The sequence below is a fragment of the Bufo bufo genome, chromosome 4 (assembly GCF_905171765.1).
Source record: "Bufo bufo chromosome 4, aBufBuf1.1, whole genome shotgun sequence".
Classification (NCBI taxonomy): Eukaryota; Metazoa; Chordata; class Amphibia; order Anura; family Bufonidae; genus Bufo; species Bufo bufo.
Window position 1 is genome coordinate 618550143 of NC_053392.1, and position 18782 is coordinate 618568924.

Genomic DNA, 18782 nt, shown 5'->3' on the forward strand with positions numbered 1-18782 from the left:
TCCTGGATCGCCCAGGCTCGCTCTGCTCCTGTCATCCTTGATCGCCCAGGCTCGCTCTGCTCTTGTCATCCTGGATCACCCAGGCTCGCTCGTCATCCTGGATCACCCAGGCTCGCTCTGCTCCTGTCATCCTGGATCGCCCAGGCTCGCTCTGCTCCTGTCATCCTGGATCGCCCAGGCTCGCTCGGTCTCTGTCATCCTGGATCACCCAGGCTCGCTCTGCTCCTGTCATCCTGGATCGCCCAGGCTCGCTCTGCTCCTGTCATCCTGGATCGCCCAGGCTCGCTCTGCTCCTGTCATTCCGGATTGCCCAGGCTCTCTCTGCTCCTGTCATTCCGGATTGCCCAGGCTCGCTCTGCTCCTGTCATCCTGGATCGCCCAGGCTCGCGCCGCTCCTGTCATCCTGGATCGCCCAGACTCGCGCCGCTCCTGTCATCCTGGATCGCCCAGGCTCGTGCTGCTCCTGTCATCCTGGATCGCCCAGGCTCGCGCTGCTCCTGTCATCCTGGATCGCCTAGGCTCGCGCTGCTGTTGTCAACCTGGATCGCCCAGGCTCGCGCTGCTCCTGTCATCCTGGATCGCCCCAGCTCGCGCTGCTCCTGTCATCCTGGATCGCCCAGGCTCGCGCTGCTCCTGTCATCCTGGATCGCCCAGGCCCAGCTCCTGCCCGAATCACTCGTGTCGTTCGGTTCAATTAACAATTTCCCTCCTACAGCGTGGGCAGTCTTTTTGCCCACTTATTCAGGCCTACCCCACACTGGCTCCGGGCACAGTTCAGCCAAATAGGTCATGGAGGGTGATAGGCATCCCTCCCGACTCTACGCCAATGTACACCTCAGCCCCTGCCACAAGTATTAAGGCTGGTTACAGCCTGTATTTGTGGGCAGGGCTGCTGGCTATATCTCCTCCAGCGACCTCTCCCTGTGGACGGTCGCTTCATGCCCCACCCTCCCGACCCTTCTTTCTTTCATTCCACTCTCTTGGGTGGCCCACTTATTCAGGCCTACCCCGCACTGGCTCCGGGCACAGTTCAGCCAGATAGGTCATGGAGGGTGATAGGCATCCCTCCCGACTCTACGCCAATGTACACCTCAGCCCCTGCCACAAATATGATTATGTGTGTGGACTGTCAGAAATGCTACACAGGGTCCACCTTCCGAAAATTAAAAATCCGTATCCTGGAACATTTAAATGACATTTCTAATCAGAATAACCCAAATAGAAATATATCTAATATATCACGCCATTTTGTTCAGGCACATGGCAGATCAACTAAAGTATTCAGAGTTATGGGCATAGAGAGGGTCTTCAAACCCCCCCCTGAGGTGGTGACAGACAGCAGCTGCTGTAGAACCGTGAGGTGAACTGGATCTTCCACTGCCGCTCCCGCGTACCCCATGGTTTCAATTTAAAATGATTCTACATTATTATTATTGAATCTGGGTTGCATAAAATATGGTGACATTCTATGCAAACTAAATACCATTCCACTTAAATTGGTTATAATTTGGTATGTCATACTATCGACATCCTGTCCCACATATATTTTTATTTTTATTACATTGGTTTTAATTTACTTCCGTTTGTATGGATCAGGTGTTTTGTGGAATACATGTCACGCCCTGCCCTGTGGGTGTTCTGAGGAGATCTGTCAGAGTTTCTGCACGTGACTCGATCTGACAGTTTGTTTTGTTGTGGGTTTGAACTGAATCCCACCAGCTCCCAGGTGTTGTTCTTTAGGTATTGGTGAGGCTATTTATTCCTCCCTCTCCCTATAGCCTTTGCGGGTTATAGTTCTGCCTTGTGTGAGCTCTGGAAGTTTGGTGGATCGTCTGATCCAACATATCTCTAGATAAGTCCTTTTCCCTTTTTCCTTCTGTGTCTGTTTTTACTAGGCCTCTAGGGTGACGCTAGCTCATTCGGTTGTTGAAGGAGCTGGGTGTCTCTTTCCCTCTTCCCTACAGCTGAGGGTTTGGTTCAGTGTGTTATAGCCTTAGGTACGTGGACATGTGCATATCTACCATCGAGATATGCACATGGGCATAGCAGCTTAGGGAAAGTGTTTTAGGGATTGCTAGGAGGTGACCCCTTTGTTCCCTAGCATTTGGGGCCTAGTCAGTTGTTTTGTTTGCCTTGTCGTGTTCTGTTTCCTTCCCTTATCTACCGTGACAATACAATGTTACCACTTGCATCTATGTATTAATTAATCTGCACCTGATGATGGGGGGGGGGGGGGTATAGCCCCTACATAGACCGTGCTGTTTTCCATGCATAAGATTGTGGAACAGTTCAAACGCATTGACGAATTCTGGCAAATCGGTATGCCCTGGAATGTTTTTAACATGTATCCTCACTAAAGCAGGAAATACTTTTTAACCCTTCAGTGCTGGATAAACTGTTTACTGGATTTCTTACTAAAAGTTAATACCAGGCACTTACTAATGTAGTGTAATTGTCCATATTGCCACTTTTGCCAGCTTGATTAGTTTTTCCATTGCATTGTACACTGCTTGTTTCCAGCGGTTACGACCACCCTGCAATCCAGCAGCGGTGGCCGTAATTGCATGCTGTAGGCAAAAGTTCTGGTCTATGTGCATTCCCGCTGTCTCGACCACCAGAGAGACCAGCGCCTTTTTCTGTGTGTAATGAGTAAATAAAAAGAAGTGATATACAGTGGATAAAAAAAGTCTACACACCCCTGTTAAAGGGATTCTGTCACCAGGATTTACCCTACAGAGATATTCATATGTGCCCATCAGTCTCCTTGTTTTGTATTAAATGATCCCACCCTTACTGCTCTGTGTGTCTTTTATTCGTCAAAAAAAGATTTTATTGCTATCTAAATTACCTTGATAAGGAGCCCAAGGGGTCGTCCCACAATCCGTTGGAGCCCGGCCACGCCCATCGTTCCAGAGCCCAGCACCGCCTACCAGTTAATTTATTCACTGCACTTGCCCTGATGTCATTCCTTCCAAGCGCCGTAATCTCGTGCAGGTGCAATGTACACAGTAGTCTGCGCCCGTACGGACTACTGGCACAGGCTTCGTCGATCCAACTGCGCTTCATTATTACTGCCTCTTTTTCAAAATCTTCTTCCCTAGTACAGTTTCTCTTAATACGCCTAAATTGTCCCAGGGGCACATTTAATAACCATTTTGGTAAGTGGCAGCTAGTGTGTATTATATAGCTGTTCTTGCTAACTTCCTTCCGGTATGTATTGCAGATTAGGTGTCTACTGTCCACCTAAATCTGCAAGTCCAAGAACTCCACGACTGAGTCACTCACATTAGACGCAAAATGTAAGTTTTTTTTGTTAATATTCAGTTCTTCTAAAAAGATTTGAAGCTCGTTTTCTCCCTTCTGCCATGTAAAGAAAATGTCATCTATGTACCGTTGCCAGAGCACCAGACTTGCCCCCAGCTTGGGAGTTATGGTGTCCTCTTCCCAATCCACAATAAATAAATTGGCATAGCTGGGGCAAATCTGGTGCCCATAGCAGTCCCCTGGGTCTGTAGAAAAAAATCGGTGTCAAAATAAAAATAATTGTGCGTTAAGATAAACTGAACCCCTTCCACTATATAGTCTATTTGTTCCAAAGGTAACCTTTCCTCTTCTATTAGTCTTCTTTTCATTGCTTCCATACCTTGTTTATGATCAATTATGGTGTACAGTGAATGTACATCAAGTGTCCCAATTAATCAATGTGGTTCCACTTGTATATTCTCAACAATTTTAATTATCTGTGTTGTATCTTTGATGTATGATTTAATTTTCTTAACTGCTGGCTGTAGAAGTCTATCAATATACTGTGATAAATTTGAGGTTAGGGAACTAATGCCGGATGTTATTGGATGGCATGGTGGATTCAACGGATCTTTGTGTAATTTTGGTAAATAGTAAAATACCGGGAGTCTTTGTTGTGTATCTAATATAAATGCACTTTCCTCCTTAGATAAAATCCCCTTATCGACACCTCTTTTGCAGTATTGAACTAATTCTAGATAGTATTTTTTCGTTGGATCACTAGTTAATTTCACATAGGTCGTGGTATCCATTATCTGTCCTCTACACTCAATATTGTATTTATCCGTATCAAGGATCACCACTGCTCTGCCTTTGTCGGTAGGGCAAATGGTGATTCCCCCTGTTCCTGTAGTTCTCCAATTGCTTCCATTTCAGAATTGGTGAGATTGTTTCTACTATGTCTAGGTGTGTCCCTCAATTTTCTAATATCATGTTCCACACAATGTCAAAATGTCGCCAGTTCCTGGCTGATTTCCTGCCTAGGCTAATTCCTGGATCTACTCTTCAGGTCAGTATGTTGGAAATTGTCACTTTTTCCCATTTGTTCACCTAATACGATGTTTTTTTTTATGAAATATTTTTTTAAGACTAATTTTTCTCAGGAATTTTTCCACACCTATATAGGTGTCAAATTTGTTTAATTTTTGTGTAGGTGCAAATTTCAGACCCTTATTCAATAGATTTGTTTGTGCTGAAGTGAGTGTGATAGTGCTCAGATTGACTATTTGATTATTATCCTGACTCGTGTTTCCTACCGATTGTAATTTCTTCCTCCTCTCCGTATCTTTCTCTTCCCCTTTTGTGTCTGTGAGCTGCATATTGATGTCTCTGTGAGTGATCGTTCGGTTTTTGATATGACCTTTTCATTGTATGTGATATTTTGTGTTTCTAATGTGTTCTGTGATGTCTCTCCTAAGACACATGCCTGTGTCTCAGGTTGTAATGGTAAGTTGTCTGTGGTTCTATCTGACGTGTCCTCCCAGGTGATTGGGGTGTTCTTCGACGGGTACGTGCTCTGTGATGTGGTGGAGTTTTGTTTAAAAAAGATTGATTCATCAAAGTTTCAAATCCATTCGATGTTGGTATTGTACAGTACAGACCAAAAGTTTGGACACACCTTCTCATTCAAAGAGTTTTCTTTATTTTCATGACTATGAAAATTGTAGATTTACACTGAAGGCATCAAAACTATGAATTAACACATGTGGAATTATATACATAACAAACAAGTGTGAAACAACTGAAAATATGTCATATTCTAGGTTCTTCAAAGTAGCCACCTTTTGCTTTGATTACTGCTTTGCACACTCTTGGCATTCTCTTGATGAGCTTCAAGAGGTAGTCCCCTGAAATGGTTTTCACTTCACAGGTGTGCCCTGTCAGGTTTAATAAGTGGGATTTCTTGCCTTATAAATGGGGTTGGGACCATCAGTTGCATTGAGGAGAAGTCAGGTGGATACACAGCTGATACTCCTACTGAATAGACTGTTAGAATTTGTATTATGGCAAGAAAAAAGCAGCTAAGTAAAGAAAAACGAGTGGCCATCATTACTTTAAGAAATGAAGGTCAGTCAGTCAGCCGAAAAATTGGAAATACTTTGAAAGTAAGGGCTTTTTGACCATGAAGGAGAGTGATGGGGTGCTGCGCCAGATGACCTGGCCTCCACAGTCACCGGACCTGAACCCAATCGAGATGGTTTGGGGTGAGCTGGACCGCAGAGTGAAGGCAAAAGGGCCAACAAGTGCTAAGCATCTCTGGGAACTCCTTCAAGACTGTTGGAAGACCATTTCAGGGAACTACCTCTTGAAGCTCATCAAGAGAATGCCAAGAGTGTGCAAAGCAGTAATCAAAGCAAAAGGTGGCTACTTTGAAGAACCTAGAATATGACATATTTTCAGTTGTTTCACACTTGTTTGTTATGTATATAATTCCACATGTGTTAATTCATAGTTTTGATGCCTTCATAGTTATGAAAATAAAGAAAACTCTTTGAATGAGAAGGTGTTTCCAAACTGTATTTTGTTCTTGTATTGTTCCCCTGTTCTTCATCTCTATATTCATTTCTATATTCCCTTGTGTCTTCATTTGTCTGTTGATCAGATTCCTCTTCTATTCCCAGATTCCCTTTTACCTTACCATTAATAAAAAAAAAAATTATTACCGTATTTTTCGCCCCATAAGACGCATTCTCCCCCCCCCCCGCGTCTTGTGGGGCGAATGCTTCCATTTTACATTGCAGTCTGCGATGCTGCAGCATCGCAGACTGCGATGTATGAGCCGGGAGAGAGGAGGGGCTGGAGTCCGGAACTAGGGGCGGGGCCCGGTGCAGTCACTGTACTCTTACACCGGGCCCCGCCGCTCACCACAGTATTTATAAACATTAATCCTTATCCTGTTAATGTTTAACTAAAGCTGTGCTCTCCCCTGTTCCCCTGTATCAGTACAGCACTTACGAACAAGCTTCCATAGCAGGCAGAGTGGATGGCAGCAGTAACGTCACTCACTGACAACGCAAGCCTGCTCCGCCTGCTTCATTCATAAAGTGGGAGGAGCAGGCGCGCAACGTAAGTGAGTGACGTTACTGCTACCGTCCGCTCTGCCTGCTATGGAAGCTTGTTCATAAGTGCTGTACTGATACAGGGGAACAGGGGAGAGCGCAGCTTTAGTTAAACTTATTAACAGGATAAGGATTCACGTTTATAAATACTTCGGTGAGCAGAGGGCCGGTGTATTGGGGGACACTTATGAGGGGGATCTGTGGATGACATATAGCAGTGTCATCCACAGATCCCCCCCATAACAGTGCCATCCACAGATCCCCCACCCCATAACAATGCCATGCACAGATGCCCCACCCCATAACAATTACATCCACAGATCCCCCACCCCATAACAATGCCATTCACAGATCCCCCGCCCCATAGCAGTACCATCCACAGATGCCCCATAACAGTGCCATTCACAGATCCCCCATAACAGTGCCATCCACAGATCCCCCATAACAGTGCCATCCACAGATCCCCCATAACAGTGCCATCCACAGATCCCCCATAACAGTGCCATCCACAGATCCCCCATAACAGTGCCATCCACAGATCCCCCATAACAGTGCCATCCACAGATCCCCCATAACAGTGCCATCCACAGATCCCCCATAACAGTGCCATCCACAGATCCCCCATAACAGTGCCATCCACAGGTCCCCCATAACAGTGCCATCCACAGGTCCCCATTACATTGCCATCCACAGATCCCCCACATGACAGTGCCATCCACAGATCCCCCACCCCATAACAATGCCATGCACAGATGTCCCACCCCATAACAATTACATCCACAGATCCCCCACTACCATAACAATGCCATCCACAGATCCCCCACCCCATAACAATGCCATCCACAGATCCCCCGCCCCATAGCAGTACCATCCACAGATGCCCCATAACAGTGCCATCCACAGATCCCCCATAACAGTGCCATCCACAGATCCCCCATAACAGTGCCATCCACAGATCCCCCATAACAGTGCCATCCACAGATCCCCCATAACAGTGCCATCCACAGATCCCCCATAACAGTGCCATCCACAGATTCCCCCATAACAGTGCCATCCACAGATTCCCCCATAACAGTGCCATCCACAGATTCCCCCATAACAGTGCCATCCACAGGTCCCCATAACATTGCCATCCACAGATCCCCCACATGACAGTGCGTCATCCACAGATCCCCCATAATAGTGTCATGCACAGACCACCATTAATTCAAAACCCACCAAAAGCACACCTTTTGGTTAAAAATTATTTTTTTCTTATTTTCCTCCTCAAAAACCTAGGTGCGTCTTATAGGCCAGTGCGTCTTATAGGGCGAAAAATACGGTATTTTGTTTATAATTTCCTGTTCCGTTTTATCCAAACTTACAGATCCTTTGTTGCCAAATCTCAACATCTCAATTTTTTGGGCATTTTCTAAATTTTTTTTTTTATTATGTTGATTTGGTTGGTGACCTGTTCCAAAATTTGTGACCTTCTTTTTATAATTAAGTTCACTAACGCTAATGACTGTGTGTGTAATAAGTCGTCCCATTCTCTGTTAAACTCATCATTGCATAAATCTTGTGCTGGGATCTTATTTAAACAAGAGTCACTTTGGGACCTTTCCATATTCTATATATTGTTGGACAGACCGAATTTCCCACCTTTGTTTTAACTGCTTAATAATAAGGATTCCAACCCTCTAAATATTTCTGCTGATGATTGTTCTTTCAGTATTTCTCCATGGAACTCAACATTAAATTTAAATGTTTCCACTCTTAGTCGTTTATTTTCGATGTGACTCCAGATATCCATATTTTGTGAGCAGGGAGCACTACCCAATTGGGTGAAAAGCAATATAATATAACAGAATGAATAGGGTGGCTCACTTTTTCACCAGCAGGATGCAGGTGCTCAAATCAGTATGGTTCACCCCACACGGTTAAAAATAGTTCAAATAATGATTGGCACTCTCTCTGGATTCACATCAAAAAAACTTAAAATAAAGTCAATTTATTAATGTATTAATAAATGCAATCCCAATGTAACAGTAAATTCCTAATAAAACCGGTAGTTGATAAAGTTGTGTACACACCTGTAAAAATATAATATAGATAATATGTACACAACTTTGGATACTCTGTACTAAAAAGGAAAAAATAAAAAATCCCTGTACATTCAGAATAAAATATTCGCAACAATAATAATAATTCTTGTATATTCTAAATAATATATTCGCAATAATAATCTTGTATCTCTTGCAACATGCGATTAATGCAACAATGCTTCCACACTAAAATGCAGCCTCTGTTAGTCTATGTCCATAACAGTAACCGTTTTTTGCGTGTCCTTTTTCATGCCACTTGTTTGCATAGCAATGGATGTATCCGATATAGATAATTCACAAAAAGTTCACGAACATTCGAACTTTCGATAAGTTAACCTAGGTTCTTTTTTAAAACAAGCTGCAATCCTTCACCTGTTGCGGCAAAATCCCCTTTAAATTCACCCCATATGTGCACTAACTTACAGTTTGTTGCTGAGGGATCTCAGATTGCAAGCCAACCGTGGCGTCCCACGTGTCATGAAGCTTGAAGCGATCTTACCTCTAACGAGTGACCTATAAACTGTACAACTCAATTGAAAAACAAACTGAAATCTTTTAGGTGGAGGGAAGAAAACAAAAAAAAACTAAAATAATGTGTTTGCATAAGTGTGCACACCCTCTTATAACTGGGGATGTAGCTGTGTTCAGAATTCCGCAATCACATTCAAAATCCTGTTAAATAGGAGTCAGCATACACCGGCCATCATTTAAAGTGCCTCTGATTAACCCCAAATAAAGTTCAGCTGCTCTAGTTGGTCTTTCCTGAAATTTTCTTAGTCGCATCCCATAGCAAAAGCCATGGTCCACAGAGAGCTTCCAAAGCATCAGAGGGATCTCATTGTTAAAAGGTATCAGTAAGGAGAAGGGGACAAAAGAATTTCCAAGGCATTAGATCTACCATGGAACACAGTGAAGACAGTCATCATCAAGTGGAGAAAATATGGCACAACAGTGGCATTACCAAGAACTGGACGTCCCTCCAAAATTGATGAAAAGACGAGAAGAAAACTGGTCTGGGAGGCTACCAAGAGGCCTACAGCAACATTAAAGGAGCTGCAGGAATATCTGGCAAGTACTGGCTGTGTGGTACATGTGACAACAATCTCCCGTTTTCTTCATATGTCTGGGCTATAGGGTTAAAACAACACTGCACATCACCAAAAGAACCCCATCCCCACAGTGAAGCATGGTGGTGGCAGCATCATGCTTTGGGGCTGTTTTTCTTCAGCTTGAACTGGGGCCTTAGTTAAGCTGGAGGGAATTATGAACAGTTCCAAATACCAGTCAATATTGGCACAAAACCTTCAGGCTTCTGCTAGAGAGCTGAACATGAAGAGGAACTTCATCTTTCAGCATGACAACGACCCAAACCATACATCCAAATCAACAAAGGAATGGCTTCACCAGAAGAAGATTAAAGTTTAGGAATGGCCCAGCCAGAGCCCAGACCTGAATCCGATTGAAAATCTGTGGGGTGATCTGAAGAGGGCTTTGCACAGGAGATGCCCTCGCAATCTGACAGATTTGGAGTGTTTTTGCAAAGAAGAGTGGGCAAATCTTGCCAAGTCAAAATGTGCCATGCTGATAGACTCATACCCAAAAAGACTGAGTGCTGTAATAAAATCAAAAGGTGCTTCAACAGAGTATTAGTTAAAAGGGGTTCTGCACTTTCATTTAACTGATGATCTATCCTCTGGATAGATCATCAGCTTCTGATCGGCAAGGGTCCGACACCCGGGACCCCCGCCGATCAGCTGTTTGAGAAGGCACCGGCGCTCCAGCAGCGCCGCGGCCTTCTCACTGTTTACCGCCGGCCCACTGACGTCACGACTAGTATCAACTAGCGTGGGCGCGGCTAAGCTCCATTCAAGTGAACAGAGCTTAGCCGCGCCCACGCTAGTTGATACTAGTCGTGACGTGAGTGGGCAGGTGGCCCGGCGGTAAACAGTGAGAAGGCCGCGGCGCTGCTGGAGCGCCGCTGCCTTCTCAAACAGCTGATCGGCGGGGGTCCCGGGTGTAGGACCCACGCCGATCAGAAGCTGATGATCTATCCAGAGGATAGATCATCAGTTAAATGAAAGTGCAGAGCCCCTTTAAGGGTGTGCACACTTATGCAACCATATTATTATATTTTTATATTTTTTCTTCCCTCTACATAAAAGATTTCAGTTTGTTTTTCAATTGAGTTGTAGTTTATAGGTCACATTAAAGGTGAAAAAAGTTCTGAAATGATTTATCTTTGTCTCATTTTTTACATCACAGAAACATGACATATTAACAGAGGTGTGTAGACTTTTTATATCCACTGTACGTTACAGTGTTATCATGAGACAGAGGCCATCGAAGACCATTGAAAAATATGTATTGCCATTGTTTATTTAATGTGTTAAGAACCAAGATGAGGATCTCTATGAAGTGCAACTTACTTTATGTATAAGGTTTTGCTTTTGAAGTGTTTTTTTCATATTGGGCCAAATATTGACAAATAATTGAGACTGATACATTGTGTATATATATGTATGTATAAGGGTATTGTGTGTGTGTGTATATATATATATATATATATATATATATATATATACACACACACACTCACTCACCTAAAGAATTATTAGGAACACCTGTTCTATTTCTCATTAATGCAATTATCTAGTCAACCAATCACATGGCAGTTGCTTCAATGCATTTAGGGATGTGGTCCTGGTCAAGACAATCTCCTGAACTCCAAACTGAATGTCAGAATGGGAAAGAAAGGTGATTTAAGTAATTTTGAGCGTGGCATGGTTGTTGGTGCCAGACGGGCCGGTCTGAGTATTTCACAATCTGCTCAGTTACTGGGATTTTCACGCACAACCATTTCTAGGGTTTACAAAGAATGGTGTGAAAAGGGAAAAACATCCAGTATGCGGCCGTCCTGTGGGCGAAAATGCCTTGTGGATGCTAGAGGTCAGAGAAGAACGGGCCGACTGATTCAAGCTGATAGAAGAGCAACGTTGACTGAAATAACCACTCGTTACAACCGAGGTATGCAGCAAAGCATTTGTGAAGCCACAACACGCACAACCTTGAGGCGGAAGACCCCACCGGGTACCACTCATCTCCACTACAAATAGGAAAAGAGGCTACAATTTGCACGAGCTCACAAAAATTGGACTGTTGAAGACTGGAAAAATGTTGCCTGGTCTGATGAGTCTCGATTTCTGTTGAGACATTCAAATGGTAGAGTCCGAATTTGGCGTAAACAGAATGAGAACATGTATCCATCCTCTGATGGCTACTTCCAGAAGGATAATGCACCATGTCACAAAGCTCAAATCATTTCAAATTGGTTTCTTGAACATGACAATGAGTTCACTGTACTAAAATGGCCCCCACAGTCACCAGATCTCAACCCAATAGAGCATCTTTGGGATGTGGTGGAACGGGAGCTTCGTGCCCTGGATGTGCATCCCTCAAATCTCCATCAACTGCAAGATGCTATCCTATCAATATGAGCCAACATTTCTAAAGAATGCTATCAGCACCTTGTTGAATGAATGCCACGTAGAATTAAGGCAGTTCTGAAGGCAAAAGGGGGTCCAACACCGTATTAGTATGGTGTTCCTAATAATTCTTTAGGTGAGTGTATATATATATATATATATATATATATACGTAAAAAAAGACTTTGCGAAGTAATAACATCGGATCATAGGAGCCAATACATTCTAATACTGTAAGGAGCGCTCGCTCTGTACAGTATTCAAACAAAGTATTATGCGAATCGACTTCGGATGAAGCTCCAGCTCCCAAAAAGAATGCATCTACCTCTAAGAAGAGCTGCTTACAGACATACAGGCAATGCAAAATCGAGGCTGAGGAGGTCTGCCTGAAGTTCTGGAATGTGGATTCCACCTCAGGTATCCACTCCATAATGTTCATTCCTTTGTAGGTAAGTTCTGAGATAGATGCAGTCCACACCTGCGTCAAGTTGTTTATTAAAAAGCTCTCATTTATAATGAAGAACGAATGGGGGGAGGCGTCTTCTAGGAAACACACAATTACACAAAGTTTTTTGCAGGGTGGGAAAGCTTTATTAACTTGTTAGACAGTCCATACACGATTGTTTCCAGCTCACATTGTGGTTTCAGTCCCCTCTAATGTTAAGAGACCCACTGGTAACTGTGACATCATTTCTTTAGTGACTTGATGGAGGGTTCCATGTGCCACACACCTGTTCCCATCTCCAAAATATCTGTCATTGGACAAGAGGTGGTGGTTCTGGGCTTTTGTTCTGAACACACTTCAACCTACGCAGTGTAAGTTTAGAGTTGACTTACTGACTTTGCAGTTCCTAATGCTTAGGTATTTTCCCTCAGGGGAAGGTGCCTTAAGAACCCTACGTTAGCCGGCTATTGACTGGGGCAGAATAAGCAAGAAGATTGTAGCAATCCATAAAACAACATGGAGGTTGTCATCGGACAACCCCCACACAAAGATCCTGCTACCACACCGGCCCAAAATAGCCTGCTGCCATTTTTTCCCCAGAGAGCTAGCTGCTACCAGTTGTATTTACCTTCTCCATTCCTGCTCAATGCGGGCACAAAAATAAAATAGCGCCTGGCAATGATATGTGCTCATCGATCCTGTCCCGCCACGCAGCAATCATGTCGACTGGCTGTGGCACCACTAAATATCCGGTGCGCTGAGTCGATGTAATTGTTAAGCGGCCGAGATGGGATTGGTGAGTGTACATATACGTGAGCATAGTGACTACACTGCAACAGCCTGCTGCTCATAGGAGTCCCACTCTTGCAGCACTACTTACACATATTACGGGCCTTATTTCTCATCAACCGCCCATATAACTGGGGGCCATAAAAAATAAACCAGCGGGCCTTGTGTTTGATAAATGTTTTAGAGCGGCCACTGCCAATCTAAGACTATGTCGTGGACTGCGACTTGGGCTGGGAGAGTCCACTGCTGGCATCAGCTAAAGCTTGTCTTACAGCCTACTGCCTGTACATGAGGCCTATGTGCCTCCTAGACTTTACCTACACCTACTCTTATACATGCTAATTTGTAAAACTAATATCTCTATTAATTTTGGGGTTCAAACTTCACTGAGTAAGTATCAAGACAACTGTAGGTTTATTGCGCCTCTATGGATCTTTCCTTCTTGTTATGTCTGCTGCTTTCTTATTACTTTGAGCGGACAGAGGGTTGCCCAGTGTCTGTGCTATAATCTGCTTGTCTGTCCAGGTTCAAACTTTACTTGATTCCCAGATTCTGACCCTCTGACGCCTGACCTGTGCCTAATCAACATATCGACTCTGAGCGGTCTGCCTAACCTTTGGACTTGTTTCTCAGATTTGCACAAACTCTGCTGCCCTGACCTTGACCTGTTACAAGTTTTACCTGATCCCTCACGGCCACGCACCGGTGTTTCTGACTCCTGTGGGTCAGCTGTCTACCAAACAGGACTACTCCAGGAGGTAGTAGCCTGGTGGCACCCCTATAGTGAATTCCAGATCCCTGTATAAGGGTTAAGGTGTGAATACCAGGGGACTGCCAGGATAACAATCGTAGACGTAGCCCAAAGACAAACTGTTTGGTGGACACAGTGGTTCCACACCCACTGATTGTTGCACTCTTATGGACAGATCTGGCTGGTCAGTTCTATATAATTTTTGATGTTTCAAGGACATTTTTATTTTTATTTAAGAAACCTGACAATAAGGTATACATTATGTATAAAAACAAGAAATATAATTAACAATACTTAAAGATCACTCTTATTATAATTTTTTATGCACTTATATAGCGCTACCATATTCCGCAGCGTTTTACAGACATTATCATCACGCTTTGTCTGGAGGAAACCCACGCAAACGCAGGGAGAAAGTACAAACTCCATGCAGATGTTGTCCTTGGTCAAATTCAAACCTAGGACCCCAGCTCTGCAAGGCACCAGTGCTAACCACTGAGGCACCGTGCTGCCCATTATGATATTATGCCATAGGAAGAGAACAGGATGATTAATGCAGAGTGAAGCTCTATTATTAATAGCGAACAATCCACACTATAAGGCACATTAATAGGCAAACTGAATCCTAGAGTTTGTCCATTCCATGGTAGTAGTTTGCAACTCAGCAAATGAATTTCCGTGTTAGGTTGAAAATTTAAGCATATTTTATGAAAGATTAAAATTGAAAAGTGACCCATATTACACCAGTAATATCCCCCTTTAGTAGAGGATTTATTCAGATAGAAACATCACTCTTGGGCTATCTATTAAAACAATTATTATTCTGATATAGGGTTCTCCTCATCTTCAGCTCTAGGGATCATATCCACATTTCAAGTAGCAACTGATAAATCACATCCAGCACAAGTATTTGTGACTGTCATCTGTTATGGCCATGATGACACCGCATTTAGCAGCAATCAACACATTGGGAGGGTTTACAGTGTACGCTCAGCTCAATGTCGGACTGGGGTGCCTGGGGTTCACTGTACGAATACATTCAAATATTACCTGCTCACACAGCAGCAAGATGCTACCAGATACTTGAATATAGGGGTCACTGCAGCAACTTTGAGAAGGTAGGTCCTGGGGAAAAGAGGATACTGGCTAGCTTTCCCATATACTTAGAAGACATATCAGCTATATGATCCTGCCTATAATAATAAAATAGGGAGTTTCTTTAATTATCTATGAAGTTTGTTATATGAACATAGGCTGGTTGAGGTGCTGTACATTGAATATATGTATGTAGTGCAGCAAGTCTACAGTGTTATGTGCCACTTATGCAAGGGGTGGGAGACTAGGGGCCCACCGGTGGATTCACATGTACCCCTGTGGGCCAGTCCGATCCTGGCTCAGTTCACTTCAGGACCACAAACAGCATCCCCACTGGCTGCATTTTCAATCCAGACCTCAAAGGTTCAATATTGCCCATAGAGCTCCTTTTTACCGTTTTGCAAGTATGCTGTCTGATTAATGGTGGAAGGGGGTTTGATCATATGCAAAGATATCCATTATACCCTCCCTCTGGAGCCATGTACAGTTAACAGGGAGAGAGTAGCAATGTCTCTCCTTCGGCAGTCTGTCAGTACTGGGCACGCTATCGATCAAATTCAAGCATGTCTCGACTGAAATCTGTTCCCAGATCTCTTCTACATGTTCTCAATGTCAGTGCATACTGGTCGACTCACTTTCCTGAGGATAGGTCATTAATATGGGAAACTGGCCAACCGTTTTAAGTTATACAGAAGACATGATTAGGCAGCAGGTCTCACAATGATGTGATGTCAAACAACACTTGCTTGACAGGTGAAACATTTCACACATTCTGAACATAAAAATTGCTTCTCCCTTGTGTGAGTTCTCTGATGTCTAAAAAGATTTGCTTTATATCAAAAGATTTACCGCATTCAATACATGAAAATGGCTTCCTTCTTGTGTGACTTCTTAGATGTCTTATAACCAATTATATCATACCAAAACACTTCCCACATTCAGAACACAAATGGCTTTTCCCCTGTGTGAGTTCTCTGATGTCTAACAAGATTTGATTTCTGACCAAAACATTTCCCGCATTCAAGACATGAAAATGGCTTCTCTCCTGTGTGACTTCTTAGATGTTTTATAAGCACTGATTTCACACCAAAACACTTCCCACAATCAGAACACATAAATGGCTTCTCTCCTGTGTGACTTCTCTGATGTCTAACAAGATGTGATTTCCGACCAAAACATTTCCCGCATTCAAGACATGGAAATGGCTTCTCCCCTGTGTGACTTCTTAGATGATAGTTAAGCATTGATCTCACTGTAAAATACTTCCCACATTCAGGACACATAAATGGTTTCTCTCCTATTTCAATTCTCTGACGTGCTCCTATGTGAGTTCTCTGATGTGTAACAAGATGTGATTTCTGACTAAAGCACTTTCCACATTCAAGACATAAAAATGGCTTCTCACCTGTATGAGTTCTCTGATGCCGAAAAAAACTTGTTTGAGTCTTAAAGCATTTCCCACATTGTGAACATGAAAATGGCTTCTCCTCTAAGTGGAGTTTTTCATGTTCAACAACATGTGATTTCTGGCTAAAAGGTTGCACACATTCTAAAGATGAAAATGACTTCTCTCCTGTGTGACTTCTTGTATGTTTTATAAGCATTGATTTCGCACCAAAATACTTACCACATTCAAGACACATAAATGGCTTCTCTCCTGTGTGAATTCTCTGATGTCGAACAAGATGTGATTTCTGACTAAAACATTTCCCACATTCTGAACATGAATATTGCTTCTCCTTTTTGTGAATTCTTTGATGTTGTATAAGCAATGACTTCACATCAAAACACTTCCCACATTCAGGACACACAAATGGCTTCTCTCCTGTGTGAGTTCTCTGATGTGTAACAAGATATGTCTTACAACTAAAGCATTTCCCACATTCAAGACATGAAAATGGCTTCTCTCCTGTATGAGTTCTCTGATGCTGAGAAAAATTATATTGACTGTTAAAGCCTTTCCCACATTCAGGACATGAATACAGCTTCTCTCCTGTGTGAGTTCTCTGATGGGCAACAAGATTTGATTTCCGACTAAAGCACTTTCCACATTCAAGACATAGAAATGGCTTCTCACCTGTATGAGTTCTCTGATGTCTAACAAGACATGATTTCAGAATAAAAGATTTCCCACATTCTGGGCATGAATATGGCTTCTCCCCTGTGTGAGTTCTCTGATGCCGAATAAAACTTGATTGACTGATAGAGCCTTTCCCACATTCAGGACATGAAAAAGGATTCTCCCTTGTGTGAGTTCTCTGATGTGCAACTAGCATAGATTTCATGCTAAAAGATTTTCCACATTCAAGACATGAAAATGGCTTCTCCCCTGTGTGAGTTCGCTGATGTGTAACAAGATTTGATTTCTGAATAAAGCACTTTCCACATTCAAGACATGTAAATGGCTTCTCCCCTGTGTGAGTTCTCCGATGCCGAACAAAATTTGATTGATTGTTAAAGCCTTTCCCACATTCAGGACATGAATACGGATTCTCCCCTGTGTGAGTTCTCTGATGTCTAACTAGAATGGACTTCATGCTAAAAGATTTTCCACATGTCAAGCATGAAAATGACCTGTTATCTCTGCAATTTCTCTCATGCAAAAAAAGCTTAGATTTCTTTTTAAAACGTTTCTCACTAGAAATTTTTTTCCCACATTTCTGTATAGTTCTTGTTTTACCAAGCAGTAATTGCTTAGATGAAGGTTTCTTGTGACCAGCAGTATTAGTGGATAGATCTCTGCTGTGAAGGACTGAGGGTACATTAGGAGTTATTGAATCATCTTGTGTGGTATTGTTATCTTCTGCTTCATGATGGGAAGATATATGGAGATGTCCATAGGAGTCGCTCATCCTGTCTTCCACTGGAAAATGAAACAATATTATATTATTTTCGCAGCTATATTGAGACAATTGAAAGCCAGGAAATGTGATCACTACATCTTCAATAACCTGTAGAATCCTCTGCATAAACACACTGATATAAACATTTCCCTAACACATATTGGTGTAACGTGTCATTCTAAAACCACTGGTTGACTTGTTTCAGGATTGAGGGATCTCCTATCACTGGCAATTCCATTTTGTCAGAAATAAGTGAGGCTCATTTATTCTTAGACCCAGGATTTCTTCAGGATCAAGATCTACCTCCTGTGATCTTGGCTAGTGTTGATCGTAAATATTCTAATCGCAAATTTTTATCGCAAGTATCGGCACTTTGAGAATTCGCAAAAATCTAGAATAAAGTGCTATATATTCGCAATCGTGAAAATTCTAGTTTTTTTTCCCATCAATACTACTGCTTCTTGCTTGTGGGCCAATGAGAAGGCTGCAATATCTTTGTCAGAGCTTAGCAACATCACTAGCAACCAATAGGAAAGTTGCCTACCCCTTACTATATAGGAAACTACCCAGCAGCCATTTTCTGCTGTTTTTTACAGTTCTGAGAGAGACAGCACTGTCATTGTGCTTTGTGTGCTTTGCAGACTCATCTGGATCATTATTTGATTACATTATATAGTTAGTTAGCTCATATATACACTGCTCAAAAAAATAAAGGGAACACTTAAACAACACAATGTAACTCCAAGTCAATCACACTTCTGTGAAATCAAACTGTCCACTTAGGAAGCAACACTGAGTGACAATCAATTTCACATGCTGTTGTGCAAATGGGATAGACAACAGGTGGAAATTATAGGCAATTAGCAAGACACCCCCAATAAAGGAGTGGTTCTGCAGGTGGTGATTACAGATCACTTCTCAGTTCCTATGC

General features: G+C 42.8%; 1 protein-coding gene across 3 annotated transcripts in view; it reads right to left on the reverse strand.

Annotated features, from left to right (window-relative positions):
* The window catches only part of LOC120999656 (oocyte zinc finger protein XlCOF6-like), a 288892-nt gene that overhangs the window by 148941 nt on the left and 121169 nt on the right, over positions 1-18782 (reverse strand). The window contains exon 6 of one of the 3 annotated variants that reach the window (XM_040430648.1): positions 15719-17871. The exons of the other annotated variants lie outside the window; for them this stretch is intronic. Coding sequence (XP_040286582.1) covers positions 15947-17871 — 1925 coding nt within the window. The 3' untranslated portion in view covers positions 15719-15946. Of the gene's footprint in view, positions 1-15718; positions 17872-18782 lie in introns of those variants that run through there. 3 annotated transcript variants of the gene reach the window in all.